We start from the raw sequence: 19,436 nt of genomic DNA, 5'->3' as shown, positions 1-19,436 counted from the left end.
CCGTCCGCGGTCATTGGGAGGTCCTAATTATTTTCTATGCAATGCCCAGCACACTGAAATCTTCTCCAGATGTATAGAAATGGGATTTGAAAGCCTGCAGAGCCATAAGATTACTTCCCCCAAGCCCAGGTGGTTTATATTAAAAATGTCATTACCAAAAAAAAAAAAAAACCCCAAACCCACAAACCAAAAGAAGCCAAATCAGACGCATTTAAGATCAAAACAACCTCTTTGCACAGAGGCTGGCTGTTATTTTTCAGCTGAGAAATATATAAACCTCCCTTTTTTTTTCCTCCTGATAAATACCACATGAAAAGATTAGCCATTGAAGTCTTTGTATTTACAGAAATAACCAAGATTCAGATTCAGCTGCTTCCCTCATCATCTCCCCACATAAGTCTCCAAGGGAAAAGGAGCCAAGAAAGCTCCATTGCTGAACTGAGTCTCACCTAAAGCTCTATGGCATGGGAAGCAGTTCAGTCTGTACAGTTCCTTGGATACCCAATTGAAGTAATGGCATAGGTCATGGTCATTGTCCTGCTCATAACCCCTTGACCACCCCCCTGCCCTGCTCCCTATCAGAGGTGTTCAGCACAAAGCATAGATTTAAAAACAAATCTCAGTAAATGGGGATCGTAAAAAGGAAGCTGGAGAAAATCCACTGCTTTATGGTGTCTTGCAAAGCCCACCCTAGGATCCTGCTGGTGTTAAAGCACAAACTGTCTCCTCAGTCCTCTCTGGGTCTTGGAGATCATGGCATGAGTCACACCTTGGCCACTGCAGAGCCTCATAATGCGTTGTACTCCACACACTTGGATGGGTCTGTTGGGAAGTGCTTCTGGCAAATGGTCATGAGCCTCTTCAGCCCCTAGGAATTAACAGAATGAGGATAATTTTGTACCAAAACTGCAGCTGTCAGACAAATTGAGCAGCCCACACAATTTCTAAGCTTAACCAGAGGAACTCCAGACAAACAACTGCTATTTTGGGGTTGGGTTTTTCCTGCCTGCAAAGTGCCAAGTTATCCCCAATATACTTTGTGACATAACACAAGAGACCAGAGATACGGTCCTTCACAACAAATTCATAGTGCTAGACAGGAAGTTATCCATGGGACAGCACTGCGCCCTGTGGCTAAGAAGGCCAATGGTATCCTGTGGTGCACTACGAAGAGTGTGGCCAGCAGGTCAAGGGAGGTTGTCCTCCCCCTCTACTCTGTCCTAGTAAGGCCACACATGGAGTATTGTGTCCAGTTCTGTGCCAGTTCAGGAGGGACAGGGATATGCTAGAGAGTGTCCAGCGGAGGGCTGCACTGATGAAGAGACTGGAACATCTGTTTGATGAGGAAAGCCTGAGAGACCTGGGGCTGCTTAGCCTGGAAAAAAGTAGCCCGAGAGGAGATCTTATCAATGTCTATAAGTATCTGAAGGATGGGTGTCCAGGAGGTTCCAGTCTCTTTTCAGTGGTGTCCTGTGATAGGACAAGGGGCAATGGATACAAACTGGAACACAGGAAGTTCCACCTCAACAGGAGGAAAAGCTTCTTTACAGTAAGGGTGATGGAGCACTGGAACAGGCTGCCCAGAGAGGTTGTGGAGTCTTCTTCTCTGGAGACTTTCAAGATCCACCTGGATGTGTGTTCCTGTGTGACCTGCCCTAAGTGGTCCCATTTGGCAAGGGGGGTGGACTCTATCTCCAGAGATCCCTTCCAGCCCCTACCATTCTATGACAGCAAAGATTCCCAGTAATGCCTCTTCACCACTACAGGAGAAAATAATACTACCAACAAGAAAAGATATTTAAAAAGAAACCTGTATATTAAAAGTCATTTTATAGAGCAAAATACAATTTCTGACACCAAAACAAGCTGCAGAGCTACAAGAAGAACTGAACAATTTCCCGGGAAGAGAGATATCAGTATCACTCCTTCCTATGGTGGTACCACACCTAACCTACACCATGGAAGGAAACTGAAGTAGTTATCAAGGAAAAAGGCAGTGTCAACTTTTGGGTTCTTTCAACAGAAACCCTGTGCTTGTTCTCTTTCAAGTCTAACATAACAGTTTAAAACTGAAAAACAGAATCACAGAATGACACCGTGTTAGGGGGTTAGAAGAGACCTCCAGAGAGGGAGGACTGCTGAGAGATCATGCAACATCCCAGCATGGAGATTTTTCTGCTAGAAGAGTGGCAAATGGACACACATAGGCACTTTTTCAATAAAGTTGAAGTAGTAGTAGTATGGCCAAGGAAAGGCAAACAACAGTCCTCCTCCTGAGTTGAAATTCCATTTTTAACACAGACTAACACCAAAACTGTTTGGTTTACCATGAGCTATTTCAGCCATTAAATACTTACAAGCATTTCACCACCTGGAACCCATCTCTACAGAGATGTGCAATCCATGTGCCCATTTTCATCTCAAAAACAATTGTCAAATTTAATTTGTTGACTCCCTAAGTGTCTGGAGCTCCCCTTGACTTCACAATATTTTCTCAGGTGATATTAAAGCCTACAGCTGAACAGAACCCAGAGGTTCTACTTGTAGCTCCAGTACAAAGAGACTCAAGAAGATGTATCTCACAAGCAATCTGCTTGCAGATATCTGCAAAAGTTGAAAAGCATGTCTTCACAGCTACTTTGGTGTTCATACAAGATCACAATAGTTAAGAGAAAAACATTCACTGGACTTGGTTCCTAGCCCAGCACTGGGCTAGCCTTCAGGTCCAACATTACCTAATAGTGACCTATTAAACAGGTCCCATGCTTGACCCAAACTAAGGCAACTGTTCGTTTCTAGGACCTTCTGATCACATTACCTGTAACTATGAAACCAATATTTCTCAAAGATCTCCCAATTTGCAAAGCAAGTCTGCTGGATTTCCAAAGCTAACGTTACCTGAATATACTTCCTTTGAGTCTCGTCGTTGAGCACGTGGGCTACGTGCTTAGAGAAAATCTTTTCACGACCAGTTCGAGCGTGGATGCCAACCATGGTGACACCAATAGGCCAGGGAGCATTTCCAATAGCCATCTGAAGATAGGCATCATTTGCCTGAAGGAACACAGCGTGTGCACACTCAGCAAAACAGACAGGGCATCAAAGCAGAGCATTTTTGCATTGCCAGATACAATAGCAGCTATTCCAGTCTCCATGAATCAGGTTTCATTGCACAATTTTACCACACCTTCCAAACACACTTCATGGTTACACTGAACACTGAGGGAAGAACTATGGACGGCACCTGCAAGGTGAGGAAAGCAAGAACAGGATGAGGAAGACGAATATATTTTGAAATAAAGTTTACTGGGATTATTTCCAACTCAGCCTTCTCAGGTTCCAAAAAGCCTGTTTGTTGTCATCACCTCTGAGTGCAAACTAGACCAAGGAGCCTGGCTGTAAGCACAATCCACTGCAGGTCTGTGTCCTGTGCACAAAACTGAGATCACATGGTACTTGGGAGTGTTCAGGGGCCTGGAAGCTCTCAGGCAGAGAGGTGAACCTCCAATGAGGCTGAGATCCAGCTCTCTATGAAACTATGTTAGATAAGCACATTTGTTAACACTGTTGATGAACAGAGCAATAGGAACACTACATGAATCTGAAATTTTCTGATCAAGAGAGCAGATTCCATTTCTAAAGCGGCAGCAGACAACATCCCTGGGGAAGAACAGGGATAAAACTTGAAGGGACAATGAACAGAAAGAAAGGGATGAAAGAATAGAAGTACAAAGCTTAAAAAAGCCATGACAATGGAGAATCAGGAAGCGAGTGGGACAGGCAAACATGCAATAATAGGAACAGTGCTTCAGGAGGGACTTGGAGCAGGATATTCCTCCACTGTTAGCAAGCAGATGTATGACTCACTGATAGTTCATTTATCACCTCCCTCTTAGAGACTGCACAGTAAGTAGCAGTCATGATCAGTGGCTGCAGTTTCTTCCCAACTGGCACTGACCAAACTGGAAGATGGATAATTAACAAGGCAGGGAGTTGCAGACTAAACCTGAAGGGACTTAAATCTTCACCTACATGAGGCAGAACCTGAGCAGTCTTCAATACCTACTTGCTGACTTAAATATAGTTTTGTGACGAAACACAGTAATTACAGTGGTCATGTAATTAAAGATCTTTGCTTTTTTTAAAATCTTTTGGAGCATTTCATCTAACAAGCAGTAAGAATTTGTGGCTGACAGTATCCACTTTTGCCTCATGAAGCAAAAAAGCAGGACAACAGCAGACAAAGGCCCAAGTCTCTAAGGAAGCAACGCAGAAAAGGACGCAAGTATCTTTAAAAGCACAAGGCTTATTAACCTAATTTAAAAAAGAAAAAAAAACACACCACAACTTCCAAATGTGTATTCAACACTCCCTTGTATCAGCCTGTAAAGTTTACATAAAGCCAAGTACCTCCAGGAGAGAGGAACACAACTGATTAACCCCTGAGATAGAGGACATTCCTGCATGCTCACTGCTTTGTTTAGGAAGATATTGGAAAGGGAATGTCAGCATCATGATGCCGACCAAAAGAAAAAACAAACATCCCAACACAAAATCCTACTATCATGCATCCCACACTTTCAGTTCTACTGGATTAAACTTTCCTTAGGCCACCTAAACTTTTCTCAGTACAAAACCAGGTTTTCTTGCTTACTTGGCAAGTTATCACAATCTTCACAAGAATAATAAATAGTAGAAATTTAAAGACAAAATACAGCTCAAATTCCTCTACATATACAAGCTGCAGTAGCTTCTGAAGGCAGCTACAAACAAAACCTAACCCTGCCTTTGATCCTGTGTGCCAAACTACTGCTTCCTGCAGTAAGCACATTTTACCCAAAAAATGTTCTCATCCACTTACCTCAACCTCACTTGACCAGCTAATGTGAGAGAGAAAAGGACAGTGCCTCACAGCCAATAACTCATTCCTTCTCAATTAACTCCTAACTAATCAACACCTTATTGCTATTAATTCAACTCTTTCATTGAACCTTACAACACCAGGTTTCCCATACAGGATTCCTCTGAAACTTAATATGATCATCTCATTGTGCTTTCAAAGCTCTGCAGTTTCACCAACCTCAGAAGGTTGTGTGATCCACAGGCTGTGGATCAAACACTACCTGGAACCTAACCTATAACAGACATTTTTAAAGTGGTTTTTACTTTTGTGTGTGTATTTCCAGCTACATCTCTTCAAAATGAAAAAAAAAAGTGAACGTTGAAGTAATCAACTCAATCTATTAGAACCACACAGTCCAAACATGCTGGAAGAGTGTAGACAAACATACCTTCACATATTCTCTTTGCAACATGAATTTAATAATATCTGTTATTGATTCTTTGATGTCTGCAGGAAGTGTCTAAGGAAAACAAAAACAGACATATTGACCTCAGAATAGCAGCTCAGGAAAAAAGTCTCACTCAGCAGTTATACAAAGTTTGGCACCCTAGCTTGAGGAGTTTAACAAAGGAACTTATCTTTGTTATTTAGAAGAAGGATCTGAAGCAACAGAGGTTAAGCGGTTACACCTTATAGCTAGTGGCAAAGTGTAAAATGTAATCCCAGTTCCCTGTCATCTTTGCAAGCCAATGAACAGCTGATATATTAAGCAACACCTGGAAAAGAAGGGTTGGCAGATTTCACTGATCAAGATAAAAAGGTCAGAACTGGGAGTCTAGACACAAATCGTGACCAACTTACTCATCCTCTCTGCTTCAGTGAAGATAACATCACCTTAGGAAAGGGAACTTTTGAAAGCAGAAGTTAAAGTGGTCTTACAGTGCATCATGGAATGTCTTAGGTTGAAAGGGACCTCAGAGATCATCTACTCCAGCCTCCTGCCATGGGCAGGGACACTTCTCAACTAGAGACTCAGCTGTTCAAGGCCTCATCCAGCCTAGCCTTCAACACCCCTAGGGAGAAGGCATCCACAACCTCCCCAGGCGACCTATTGCAGAGTCTCAACACCCTCATACTGAATAACAGCTTCATAGGATTCAGTCTGAACCTACTTTCCCTCAGCTTAAAACCATTCCCCCTTGTCCTGTTGCTGGATGCCCTTATGAAAAGTCCCTTTCCAGCCTTTCTGTATGATCCCTTCAGGTATTGTATGGCAACTATAAGGTCCCCCCTGCGTCTTCTCTAGGCTGAACAACCCCAGCTCCCTCAGCCTATCCACACAGCATGGGTGTTCCAGCCCTTGAATCATCCTTGTGGCCCTGCTCTGGATTTGCTCCACCAGCCCCAGTGGCATTTAAGTGCGACTTACCCTCTTCCGAAGCTTTCTGAAGAGGGGCCTCAGGTATGATTCTGTCTGCTTTTGAGTGGCACTGTTCAGCTTCCCCTGCACACCCCGTTTCACATAGTCTTCTCTGGCATTCAGCTCCTTAGCCCAAACTCCAAGAAGAAACTGTGAGAAATGAGTCAATTTATGTCACAGTGCCATCTAGTGACTTCCTCAGCAAAACAGACAGCAACGGTGGTTTAGGCCACTAAGGCAAAATGGGGTTTCTAGAGAAACCTTAACTAAATAGGCAAGAAGCCTCTTGCAGATGGATAGGCAAGGAGGGCTATGAACAACCCTCCTATCATAAAAGCATGTGGGTAAAAGAGAGGCATGCATAAAAAGGTAAGAACAAGGAAACAACAGCACAGGTATCACTTGTGGGAGGGAGGAGGGGGACATAAAAGAGCAGAAATCTAAGTAGAATGCTGATGTTTCAGGGTTAGTTTTGAGAAACAGGCCAAGGAACAGTAAAGATCACAGTGAAAATCCAACACAACAGAAAGTAAGCATGACAAATATACCTTCTCTCCACCTGAAAAAAAAAAACCACTTTTGAGCTTTCTTTGACTGTCCAGCCCAAACTACATTCAAATGCCAGTGCACCTTATATACACAAATTGCTGTGACTTTTGATCATCACAATAGTTAGAGAGGGATCAGCTGAACCAAATGAGAGGCAATACAGGCTTCTCTCCAGGAAACAAAGAGATAATTTTCAACTAACCACATGAACCTGTTTCCTCAGCAAAGCCAGTGAACTTCCTTTAAAATGCTCTTACTTCACACAACAATAACAGATGACATTTCATTTCAGCTTGCAGTGTTCCTGGGGAAAGGAGGCAGGGATTCTTTGGAAGTTTTCAATGCCATAGAAGCAACTACACACAATTGCCTCAATTACCACAAGGAAATCAAAGCCACATTTATTTTGTCTGGAAAAGCAGAACCAGATTTTGAAGAATGCTGCTTTCCCAACAGCTCTTTCCCAGGTCTAGCAGAAGCCACTATTGTGACTAACCAAGACTGGGGAGTGCCAAGCATTTAAGAAAAACCACATCTTAAGCATAATATGTTTTTCTCTCTAAGAAGCTGAAACCATCCCTTCCACTCACAAAATTTATCTACAAGATAGTAAAAAAGGACACAGCTACAGAATAATTAATCTTTTAGAGTCTGTTACCTTCAAGAACTTTGTTATGATGTCCATATCATAGTGGTCATCACCCTGTCCTAAGGATTCTCCCAGAGCCTAGAAGGGGAGAAGAAAAGGCAATTATTTCCACATTGTCTAGAAGTTTGCCACTACCACAGCAGAGCATGGTCTACAACATCATGAACTGTAATAAACTCCAGTAATAGGACCATAGAGCCACAGAACGGTTTGTGTTGGAAGGGACATTAAAGATCATCTAGTTCCAACCCCGTGCCACTAGACCAGGTTGCTCAAGGCCTCACTCAACCTGGACTCAAACAGCTCCAGGGAGGGGGCATCCACAACTCCCTGGGCAACCTGTTCCTATGTCTCACCACCCTTACTGTAAAGAATTTCTTCCTAATCCCCCCCCTCTTCCAGCTTCAAGACCTTCCCCAGGTTTCTTGTAGCCCCCTTCAGGTACTGGAAGGCTGCTCTGTGTTCTCTCCAGAGCCTTCTTTACCCCAGGCTGAACAGCCCCAAAGACAAAGGCTCACCTAAAGTCTGCTCTTTTCCCTCCTGTGAAACTCCATTTTTGCCTCTCTCAGCACTCCCACTTTCTTCTGCCCTGTCCCTGTAGTAATCCTGCACTGCTGCCCTTCACACAAGAGTTCCCCTCATTATGCTGGGGCAGAGCGAAAGGAAGAGTGTAAAGACTCTGCTTGGTCATTGCTGTGTGCAAAAAAAATAATAGAAAAAAAGCTGAAGATCGAATGAAACACACAGAGCCCAGCCCTGGCTGTCTCACCTGCACAGGACAGTGGCAAAATGGGCATGGGGAGAGGTGCTGGCTATGAGTCCAGCTCCACCTCATAAAGCAACTGCACTTAGATAGGGAGAGGTGTACCAGTGCAACCACTCTGCACCATTTCACATTGAAAAAAACCCTCAGATCTCCTCCCATTTTTTTCTGGTTTGAGTTTCTGAGTGGGTACTTAGGCTGGGGTGTTCACAAAGGGCTGAAGTCAGTGTCCTTGGGGAACCTTGTCCCCACATGTCATCAAAAATACTAGTTAGGAAACAGAATAAAACAGCTAAATATGCTGCTGGGATTGATTGATCTATTAAAAACTAACTCAAAAAGCCAATATGGTTATTTCTGAAAAGCCAACGGAATAGTAATTTTTTTGTTCACTAACTACTAAACTAGTACCATAATTAGTTGTCTGACAGGGTAACTATGGGTGCACTACATTTTTTTTTTGTGATCCCCAGAGACATAAATTAACCCAATCATTTTATTAAGCTATTTCAATTCTCTGATGTACTGCAGCTTTTTACAACTTCATTTAATGGCAACGGTGAAATGGAAGGAGCAAATCTGAAAAAAAAACACAAACCTAAAATAACCAAACCCACCAAAAAAATCCAGTAGTATGCTTCAATACTGTAGCTTCCAGCCAAAACCTCAACACTTATGATAACAGCAGTTTTCAGAAAGTTTCCCCAGTAGGTATAGTTGGATTTGCAATCTATTTCCATTTTCCTCACATTTCCAAAGTGAGTTTTAAAAGCTCCTAGATTTGGAACCCAGTTCAGTGTAAGCTTTTATGCCCAAAGGAATGCAGTTAAAGTAACACAACATTAAGACTGCAATGTCTTCAAACTTTTCAGAAAAAGATGACTTTCAAAGCTCAAACCAAGCCTCTCCTACTACCCCAAAAAGGAGACCTTTTCATAACTAACACTGATAAAAATGCAGCTCCACTACAACGAGGATCCACTGTGGTACTACAGTTATTCTAAACCAATATCCCTTGTACTCTAATAACAACAAAAAAACTCATACAACCACAAACAAACAAAAAACCCCCAACAACAAAAAAAACCATGACACAAACACACCAAGAAAAAAAACCCCAAATCCAAAGACTTTCCTAATAATAATGTATTCATTTAAGCTTTCAGTTATAAATCAGGTTATTTCTTAAACACACCTTTGCAGGGATGTTATGGAGATTACCTCCTGCAGAGACTTCAAGATGTCCTTTTCACAACATTACCCTAAGATGCCAGGTGCTGAACACCTTTCATGGCACACAAACACCACGGTTTTCTTTTAGAACATAGTAGCCACTTGCTCTGAAGTTTCTGGCCCACATTATCACTGTGATGCTTTTATTTTCTTTGATCTGTCATATTCTGATGTCCACTTTTTTTGTTCTGGATATTTTTGTATCAATCATTTTTTATGTGTGTCTATTTTTCAGAGTCCACTGTTCTTGCATGGGGGAATTTCATCAGTACAGAGGTAATTAACCTCTCAAATATTACTTGGAACAACTTTCAAATTTATGACAAGCCAATTACATTCTCTACTGCCAACTTCACTGCAGTTTGGGTTGGAAGGGACCTCCAAGGCTTATCTAGTCCAAACCCCCGGCACTGAGCAGGGACATCCTCCATTAGATCAGGTTGCTCAGAGCCTTGTTGAGCCTGACCTTGAATATCTCCAGGGATGGGGCCTCAACTACCTCCCTGGGCAACCTGTTCCAGTGTTCCACTAACCTCATGGTAAAGAACTTTCTCCTAACATCCAGCCTAAAACTCCTCTCATTTCAAACCATTGCCCCTCGTCCTATCACTGCAGGCCTTTGTAAACAGTCCCTCTGCAGCCTTCTTGCAGGCCCCCTTCAGGTACCAAAGGCTGCTATTAGGTCTCCCCAGAGCCTTCACTTCCCCAGGCCTTGCAAGCAACTCCTGCCTCCTTTCTGATGAGGTATTGTAAAGAAAAACCACTTGAGTTTTCACTTCTACTGTAGGTACCTACAGTGTGACTCAAGGCTTAGGAAGCTAAATTTTCTAACAGAGCATATTTAAGCATACCTTGAACGTTCAAGTTAGTTGTTGAAACCAAGCTAACATTGTCTAGACAATTCTGAATTTTTCCCACAACATACTCCATATAAAATCCCTTAATTAAAATCTACCCATCACATACCTCTAGCTCTTCAATAGTAGTATTCTCCTCATGGACTTTCAAGTCATTCTGTGAGTCATCATCTCCTGCTTCTTGTCCACCTACAATTTCGTTCAGATATTGTTGGTCAATCTTATCCAAAGCAGCTTTCAGGTCATTTCTCAGGCCCTAAAAAAAGCAAGAAATTGTTAATTTACAGAAAAACTCAAGTAAATAAGAGCAGTTCAGCAGTGTCACTCTGAGCATCCAACTTCTGCTTAAGAAACAACAAGTTCTGTAAAAGTCTGCATAAGGGTTTAGTTTTGTTGTCTGAATTTTAAACAGAACTCAAGAAACAGTTTCTGAATTGTTTCAACACTTAAAAAGCAGATCCATGAACTTCTGCAATGTTCACACTTATGAAAAAGACCTTTTATCAGATTTTCTCCAGAAAACCATGGAGGACTGAACCAACTTCTAGGAGTTTCTTCAAGACATTTTCTTCAATGTAATGCACTGACCCACCACAAAATAAACAAAAAGCAGACCATAAGCATCATCAGCTCTACAATTCTTCACACCTGTCCTGAACAAAGCTATAAATAAGCCAAGTAACATTCCTTCAGTACTATCACCTAAAACATTTCATGGAAGCACAGAATGGCTTGGGTTGGATGGGATCTCCAAAGGTCATCTAGTCCAACCCCCTCTGCAGTAAGCAGGGACATTCTTAACTAGATTAGGTTGCCCAGAGCCATGTCAAGCCTGCTCTTGAGTATCTCCAAGGATAGGGCCTCAACCATCTCCCTGGGCAACCCATTCCAGCGTTCCACCACCCTCACGGTAAAGAACGTCTTCCTAACATCCAATCTAAATCTACTCTTCTTTAGTTTCAAACCACTGCCCCTCGTCCTATCCATACAGGCCTTCATAAACAGTCTCTATCCTTCTTGTATGCCCCCTTCATTTATTAGTTTCCCTTTATTACCAATGATTTAAACATAGCAGAATGTTTTATGTAGATTGTTTAAATCCTCTACTCTAGAGCAGGTGATTAAAAAAAAAAAGGTAGAACCAGTTTGAAACCATATATATACAAAATGTTAAAAGCTGCTTTTAAATAGAACAAGAAATTCAGCTTAATCAGAGGTAGAGGACTTGAATTCTTCTCTTGAGACATAAAATACAAAACTCTATAAAGGACTATGACATTTCTTCCTCTAAGATAAATTCAGCCACTCCACTGGGAATAGATATGCACAGCTATTTCCCTTCTTACATCACCATACTTGACTGTCTGCAACGTTCCTATTAATCATTTAATAGTCTAAAAATGTCTGAACCACAAACTGGTTATAGTGATTTTAAGCAACACGTAGTAACAGGAGTGACTCAAATATAATGGAACACAAAAATCCAACACAGTATTATTCATGACCCACTATTTCCCAATACTCCTACTACAGTTGTCAGTGTCACTGGAGGGGAAGCTTTCAGGAGTAGAATTTATTTTTTTTTAAACATTTAAATCTGTTCATCCTTTTTTTTCGAAAGGTTTGAAGAAGAAAAGGCTTCCCCAGCCAAAGAAATTTCAAACAATTTAGCTTGGCACAAATCAAGGAAGAAAATTCAAATTATCACTCTCTCAGCTGGGCTGCAGATTTAGTTAACAGCAAAACATACCTCAGGTGCACCTCCTCACTTAGCTAACTGATTTATTCTTTTTCTCTTCAGAACTGATCAGCTACAGTATCTTTTAGCCATTTTTTAAATTGATAGCTACTATAAAAGGGATAGGAAAGGAAATGAAGTTTCCATAACAAGGTATAGTGCCAGAATTAACAGATCTGAACAGATCATCTACCAGCAAGACAGGATGCAGTCCTCCTTTTACTTACCTGTACCTTCTCAGGGACGTATATAATCACAAACACAGGATAGTTTTAACAGTAAATGACTGTCTTCTCTGCTGGTGTAAGAGCAGGTGACAGAAGATGGAGCATCACTCCTACCTGGAGGTCCCTTTTTCAACTGAAAAGGGCCTAAAAGGTTTCTAGGGGGAACTGTCTAGCATAAAGAATTGCAATTGTGTACAGAACTATGACAATGCATGAGATGGAGCAGATATTTCTCTTTGCTCTGCACTACCCCTCCCTCCTGAAAAGTAAGTTTTCTGTAACTTCTACAGTGTTCCCCAGTGGGTTATCTCACTGCAAATAAGCAACTCACAGCTAGACAGTCTTACCTTGTTCACTTCAGGTGCAAGGATTTCTATCTTCCTCAGACGCTGAAATGCATCATAATCTGTTTCCCCAAACAGCCTGATGGGCTCACCTCTCTCTCGTAACCTCCTGATAACCTGGAAAGAATCAAAGCACTCCCTTACACAAACTCCTAAAGGAAGTGGAATAAAATCCTGAGTGACAAATTTATTTACTTTGCTTAGAATAACAAGCTGAGCCAGACTGGAGAGGAAATGGCAGTATTTTAAGCAGCAGAAAAACATTCCAGACACTTTACAATCTAAATATAAAATTCCCACGGTATTTCAGTGAAAGGTCATTCCAAATACTACCAATCTCAATTTTGCATTAAATCTCAAGTCCTTTGGTAAAGCCCAGCTTCTTCTTGCTCTGACTTGTTTAAACAAATACACAAAAATCACCCCTCTTGCAGAGTTTGAAAACTGTTTTTAAAAAATCACAAAGAAGCTTGACAATAATCTCACTCATCTATTTGTCCAGGGCAACAAATATACTCCCTAAGTAGGCTGCAGGTCATCCCAGCTCATCTGCAAGACTAATTTGCTCAAAATCTCATCCTTAAGCGTTTGGCAAGTATTTAGTCCCATAATCGAGCATGATAGTTACCCTAAAACTAAGTATAATAGAGGTGTAACATCCTTCCTTGGCTGATTTTTAAGTCATGGGCAAAGCCAAAACTTTATTCTCCTAATAAAGTATCACATGCAATGCTTCTCAATCTCTTTACGCTAACCATAATTACCATCAGCAATATACTTACTGCTATGTGAATCACCACACAACACTTTGGGCATCAAGAGATGGGATTTCCCTTCACTTTATCTCACCACTTCATTACTCCAACAGACTGGCTGGACAACAAGAAGCTAAATGAACTGAGACATTAATTTGTTTATTCAGTTCAAGTGTCTTGCTGGCAAGCATTTGACTTGCAAATGTGTTACAAAACCAAAGTGGACAGAGTGCTGGCACAGCAACACCTAAACCTCAACCAAAATATGAATGGAAGTAGACCAAAAAGCAGTGAGCAATTGAGTGTTACACAGGACATATAGCCCAAAACTCAATCCAAACATGAAACCAGCAGCCCGCATTATAAGTCTTGTCATACACTCTTGTAAAAAAACAGTAAGCATCTTGCAAAATTAAAGGGACATCCTTGGATTATCTCAGCTATGAATTTCAGTATCTCCAAGATCAGAATTTATTCTGTGCTTCTAAACTTCCTGTTTCTCTTCTGCTTTGGGGTAGAGATGTGTCTGTGAGCGCTCGTTCACAGAGGTGTTATTACCCTTAGGAAGGACAAAAACAACACCAGCTGCTCTGGCTTCAGGACTTTTCCTTCTATAAATCAAGGTGAAATGACAGAACATGTTTTGTAATTTTGGGTTCAGACCAATGACAAACAAAGAAAAGAAGGTTGGGGGCCAGAGGGGAAGAAGTCTTGGAAAAACCCAGCATGCCAAGGATAATACTGATATTCAGGGTACTGTTCTAGAAGTCACCTGAAAGAGCAGCAAAATGTTACAGAACATCTATGCAAACTCACATGACAATAAGGCTCTACCCATCTGGACCTCCCTACAACTGGATACAACTGGACAGCAGATCCCTGATGAGCAAAGATGATCATTAACTGTTAATGGTAAAAATGGAGGCTTATTGCTTGTACTGCCATAAACAGTACACTTCACTGGAAAAAGCAGCCCTGACAAGAAATTCCAAATGCATTTGCTGTAAATTCAAGTACTCTGTTTATGCCGAGCGATTTTACCTCCTGTCTGGAAAGGGTCATTGGTAACTTTTCTTCTGCCAGTTCAAGTTCCAGTACTGGGTTTGATGAAGCCAGTGGTTTCTCCTCCTCCTCTTGCTGCTGTACCTACATTCAACAGACATAGTTACTAGTGTGCCAGTGGAAATAAACCCATATATTTATAGCAGTGTAAAGTTCCAGGAAGTCTAGAACAGATTGTAATATGACAATATAAACTTCCAAGTTTCATACTTTTTATTGTCTAGAATTGAATTTTACAGAACAAAAAAAAACCTTTTTAAAGTATCAGTATTTAAATAGCAGTTCTGCATGGGGCAGGAAGCAGTCTCTATAGAAAATGGAAATGACAATTGCTAAAGTTTGGCAATCACTTCAGCAGGCAGATGTCAGCACTGGTGCCAAAAATAGCAGATCGACCCTCTGCCTGTTGATTCCTGCCCTTGCTCTATTCTCCTTAACCATGCAAAAGCATGTGCATCGCTATGTGATGAACCAGATGGGGGAAATGATTCAAAAATAAAATAATCTGGCAAACACAAAGAAAGGTGCTCTTCCCAGCCCACTGATCCTCCTCATCCAGCTCACCAGGCGTAGCACATGCATGGACACAAGGGTAGAAATGAAAACCCAAGGGCAGGGAGACAGCAGGGTTGCTTCTTCCCTGTCCACTTAAGTGTCTACTACCTACAGTGTTAGTAAGCAGAGCACAGTTACCAGTGAGAACCACAGTTTCGGATGGGCTTTGAGAGGTGCTTTCTAAGGTAACACATCTTTCTAACAAGCTTGCCATAGTTTCTTGTGAATTAAAAAAAAAAAAAAAAAAGACACCTCCAACTCCTCATATGGATAGAATCTCATTAACAGCTCCTCTTAATCTAAAAGAAGGTCTCCAAATCAAACAGAAGTTTCCTTCTTCATTACTCAATATTTTAATAATGCAAAACAACTCTTTGATCAAAGTAACTTTGAGACATCTGTCATGTAACTACAGTTCCCTTCATAAGCTCAGGTTTGACACTTCTGACAGCAAGAGCAGATTGCTGTTGGTAATATTCCTATAATAAGGAAACATTTCCAGTACCCACATCTTGTTTTTCTCTAGAATCCTTATTAGAGTTTATTTTCTCTCCATAATTGCTAAAAGGGAAACACTCCACTTAACACTGGAGCACATTCTGTGCATGGGCAGTGAATTGCCATTTCCAGTTTCTGCTTGGGTTGATCAGTCTGGTGAACACATTAGATGGATTTTTCTACAGAAGCTTTTCTGTTCTTTCAGACCAGCATGCCACTCCTGCACTCCAGTGTCAGTGTGACTCCACCTGGCTGTAAGGATCCATCTCCGTGGCTCCAGCTACAGGATTCAGCCACAAATCTATACTCAATGCTACACTAGCATACACAGGAATCAGTCCTACAACCACAGGTGTTTGGAACAAGCTAGGGAAGGACAATCAAATCAAGACTTAACATGGAGGAAGGGGAAAAAATAAAACTTCCATCAATGCAGGAAAAGGGGAATTGACAGGGGACAGAAAACATGGAAGAATCGTGTGAATATATGTATACAAAAAGAAATACAAGCCCACAGCAGAAGGATACGTACACATTTTAACTTACAAACATTCTGGAAATCAATCATAAAGAGACAGCAGCATTGGGGGGGAAAAGATTTGATCCGTTCTGTCAGCTGGACTCCAGGTTACAAGCAATATCTTTACCACAGTTATTTTGGTTTTCAAGCAAGTCAAATTATTACAACTTATTAAGTCTAAGCAAAGCAAACCCACATCTGAATTTAAAAAGAAATCAGTTTATATTCTACATCTAATTAATGCAGTAAAGATCAAATGCAGAAATCTGGGAGGCTCTAAGAAGGTATTAAATTTAAAGAAGCAACTTATTTCAAAACCATTATCAGGGTTACGTTTCAAACCAAAATTGGTGCTGTAGCAGCACAGATACAGCATTTTAACTGCCACATAAGGTTGTGGAGAATTCAAGCTAATGCTCAAAAAGTGTCACATAGTCATTTCGACTTCGAAGAGTGACTGGATTCACAGAACAGCTTCTCATGACTATACGCTGCAAGATCCAATCATTTTTTTGTCAATGATGTTCAAATATTCCACAAACAGATCAAGGTTTCAGAATAAGTCACTAACTGGATAAAGTTCAATTGAAAACAAAGCTATTTGTGCCCCAAAACAGCAAACAAGATTACAAGCCTCTGTCTTCCACAGGGGAATGCACACTCCCTCCCATACACGTACAATCAGGCAGGCAAACACACACACTTGTAAAAAAAAAAAAAAAAAAAAAACACAAACACAGTAGTCTTTCCATTTCAGCAAACTACTGCTCTGACACTGTTACCAGACAGACAAAGCCTTCCAGATCACTCATTTGTAGCAAAACATGCCCTAGGTTTCCAACCGTTTTCTAATATTTTGCCAGCAAGCAAACAAATGCTGTTGTTGCAGTCTTTCAGTTCTGGATGGTTGATGGCCAAAACCCAAACGTGTTACAGTTGGCTGATTTTTTACATATACATCCATACCATACTGATTTCTTTTAGAAATTTTGATGAGACCATGAAAATTATCTGCATGGATAAGATTATCCAAGTGTATCCATTTTTTTCCCAAAAAGGGGGTGGGGGAAGGTGGCTGTATCAGATCCAGTATTCATGCCTAACAGCACAATTTTAAAAGAAAGGAAGACAAGCTTTGATCCCAAGCCACTTCATGCTTTCCACACCAAACAACAGGAAAAAAAAAGCCCCAAACAAACCAAAAACCAAACAAATAAAAATAAAAGCCAAACCATAACACGAACTTAAGTAGCTGTATATCATGCATATCTTTTCCTGCATTGCAAAGGGGTTTGGAAACTCATACCTCTCCAGGTGGCTTCTCATTTACAGGCTAATGTATAACATTAACAGATTGAACAAAGAACAATTATCATTAACAACATTTATACTGTTGAGAATAAAATGTAGACTTCAAAATAAACATACAAATTCCTAGAAGAACAATTACTATACCTTGTAGCCACATCTCTGAAAGTAAGCCTCCTCCTCTTTTTTAGCTAACTCGCTGCGTTTGAAATACTTCTTATTTCCCTAAAAGAGAGGAAAACTGTCAACGGTGTACAAAAATGTCTCAAACTTCCTTCCCTGATTTGGTGAATTCAGCTACATCTTTTCACAGAGATGGCTACATTGTCAAGGAAAGCGAGCTAGTTGGAAGTACCTCTGAAAATCAGCAATAGAGTGACTTTGCAGCACATATGTATAAGCAGACCTAAAAGTACAATGTGTTCAACAGTTTATACATATAAAGAACCTACCACCACATCAATAAACATTCTTTGGAACCATTCTGACAGACGAGGTAAGAACAGGGCTCAGCTTGTCAGCATCTTGGCACTTCAGCTTCCAATCAATTTTAAAACAAACAAAAAAAGCCACAAGACTTTGCTGCCAGCCTGCCTGGCTGGTGTTTAATACTGCTACTCCAACAGAGTTGGAGGGAGAGCTATTGTGAATGGCAACACTTTGCAGATGACTTCTCTGGCTGTGCTACAGAAAAACACAGGTGTCACAGGAGGAGCTTGTTAGTGTAAAGCTTCACTGCAGATGTGCAAAACCAGGCCCAGGCTAGGGCCCAAGAAAATTATTTAATTAAACCTAGTAAAACATGTCTTTCACATTAAATCAAATAGGTAGGAGAAATCACCTTTGTACAAAACACTCCTGTAAGCTGGCCTGATGCACCTGTGTAGAAATGTGTTTGGTAAGACCTCCCAAGCATACAATGGCTGGCAACTGTGGTCACCCTAATCTCACTTGAGGAACTATCACTTCTTTCTACGTATTTTGCCTGCTTGACCTACAACAGCTTCCAATTACAGCCCCCGACTTCAGCTACTAACACCAAAACCTATTCAGACATCTGTGAAAGCACTCTGCTTCACTGTGTTTTTAGCTAATACACAGCACACACACCTCTGCAACCCTACTATTGCTATAAATAGAGTGCAGCACTGATGAGGCAAGGGGATACACAGTTCACCAAAGGGCAGACATTTTTCGCATCTCAGTCCCTCAAATAAATAAATAATACCGTTCCAAAAGGCAAAGGCACACAGCAAGGCCCTGAAGCCAGGCTGCTTCTGTACTGTCAGCCTCAAACTCCTCCTGACTTCTTCCCTGACCCTACCTCCTGGCCTCTTCTGCCCCTCTTCGTCACCCGGACCGCCGGTGACGCTCCCAAACCTTACCCCAGACCGCCTCTGCCGCTCGCAAACCCCGCCCCGGGCAGTTCTGAATCCCTTACCCAAGTTCCTATCCCAGTACGCTTCCTCTCCCCTTCGCCGGCCCCAGCCCGGGCCTCTCCCATCTCCCAGCTGGAGAGTGGAGCCTCCGAGCCTCCACTTTAGGCCGTTGCCGGCGCCTTCCCCCGAGCCCCCATCCCAAGCGGCTTCTGGGAGCCATCCCGTCCGCCCTCACCCCCACGAGCTCCTTCTCTTCCAGCTGCTGCCGCTTCCGGCTGATCTCCCCTTTCAGAATGTCCATGGCACCCCCAACCACCGCCACCGGAGATGAGGAGACAAAAATAATAGCGTCACTTCCCCACGACAGCGCCTTACCGCCAGGACAGCGCCCCCTGGTGCCTGGGAGGAGCGCGGAGGGTGCGTGTGTGTCGTGTGATGACGGCGTGCGACGGTTGGCAGTGTGACTGCACAGGGGGAGCTGTGATGGCTCAGCTGCCCCGAGCGGAACGGGCGGCTGGTCACTGGGCCCGGGGAGCACAAGAGGCTGGTTGCTGGCCCCGGGGATGGCATGGTGGGTGTCAGTCTCCTTTCCCAAGGAACAAATGATAGCACAAGAGGCAACAGCCTCAAGTTGCGCTAGGGGAGGTTTAGACTGAACGTTATGAAACATTTCTTCACCAAAAGGATCAGGCATTGACTGCCCAGGGAAGTGGTTGAGTCACCATCCCTGGAGGTG

The 19,436-nt window shown here is 42.0% G+C and overlaps 1 protein-coding gene across 6 annotated transcripts; it reads right to left on the bottom strand.

The window, feature by feature from the left end:
• Positions 1-271: 271 nt before the first annotated feature.
• Positions 272-19,007, bottom strand: PRPF18 (pre-mRNA processing factor 18). 6 transcript variants are annotated; one of them, XM_054399424.1, is made up of 11 exons: positions 18,936-19,007; positions 17,469-17,546; positions 17,320-17,346; positions 14,420-14,524; positions 12,627-12,740; positions 10,424-10,570; positions 7,471-7,539; positions 6,273-6,413; positions 5,292-5,363; positions 2,899-3,054; positions 272-868 (listed from the first exon to the last, which is right to left on the bottom strand). In XM_054399424.1, the coding sequence occupies exons 1-11, from the start codon at positions 18,999-19,001 to the stop codon at positions 788-790; spliced, it is 1,056 nt and encodes a 351-aa protein (XP_054255399.1). In that variant the 5' UTR covers positions 19,002-19,007; the 3' UTR covers positions 272-787. The 6 variants fall into 6 exon arrangements, with proteins under 6 accessions (XP_054255399.1, XP_054255403.1, XP_054255401.1 ...); XM_054399428.1 differs by lacking the exon at positions 6,273-6,413; XM_054399426.1 differs by lacking the exon at positions 17,320-17,346.
• Positions 19,008-19,436: the final 429 nt, after the last annotated feature.

Source organism: Indicator indicator, chromosome 3, assembly GCF_027791375.1.
Source record: "Indicator indicator isolate 239-I01 chromosome 3, UM_Iind_1.1, whole genome shotgun sequence".
NCBI classification, from domain to species: domain Eukaryota; kingdom Metazoa; phylum Chordata; class Aves; order Piciformes; family Indicatoridae; genus Indicator; species Indicator indicator.
This window is presented reverse-complemented; position numbering and strand designations above follow the sequence as displayed.

Coding starts and splice junctions, on each gene's coding strand:
- PRPF18 (XM_054399424.1), bottom strand. CDS start 19,001: ATGGACATTCTGAAAGGGGAGATCAGCCGGAAGCGGCAGCAGCTGGAA. Junction 10,571..12,626: donor TTGCACCTGAAGTGAACAAG/GTAAGACTGTCT, acceptor TGCTTTTTTTAG/GGCCTGAGAAATGACCTGAA. Junction 7,540..10,423: donor CTACTATTGAAGAGCTAGAG/GTATGTGATGGG, acceptor CTCCCCTTCTAG/GCTCTGGGAGAATCCTTAGG.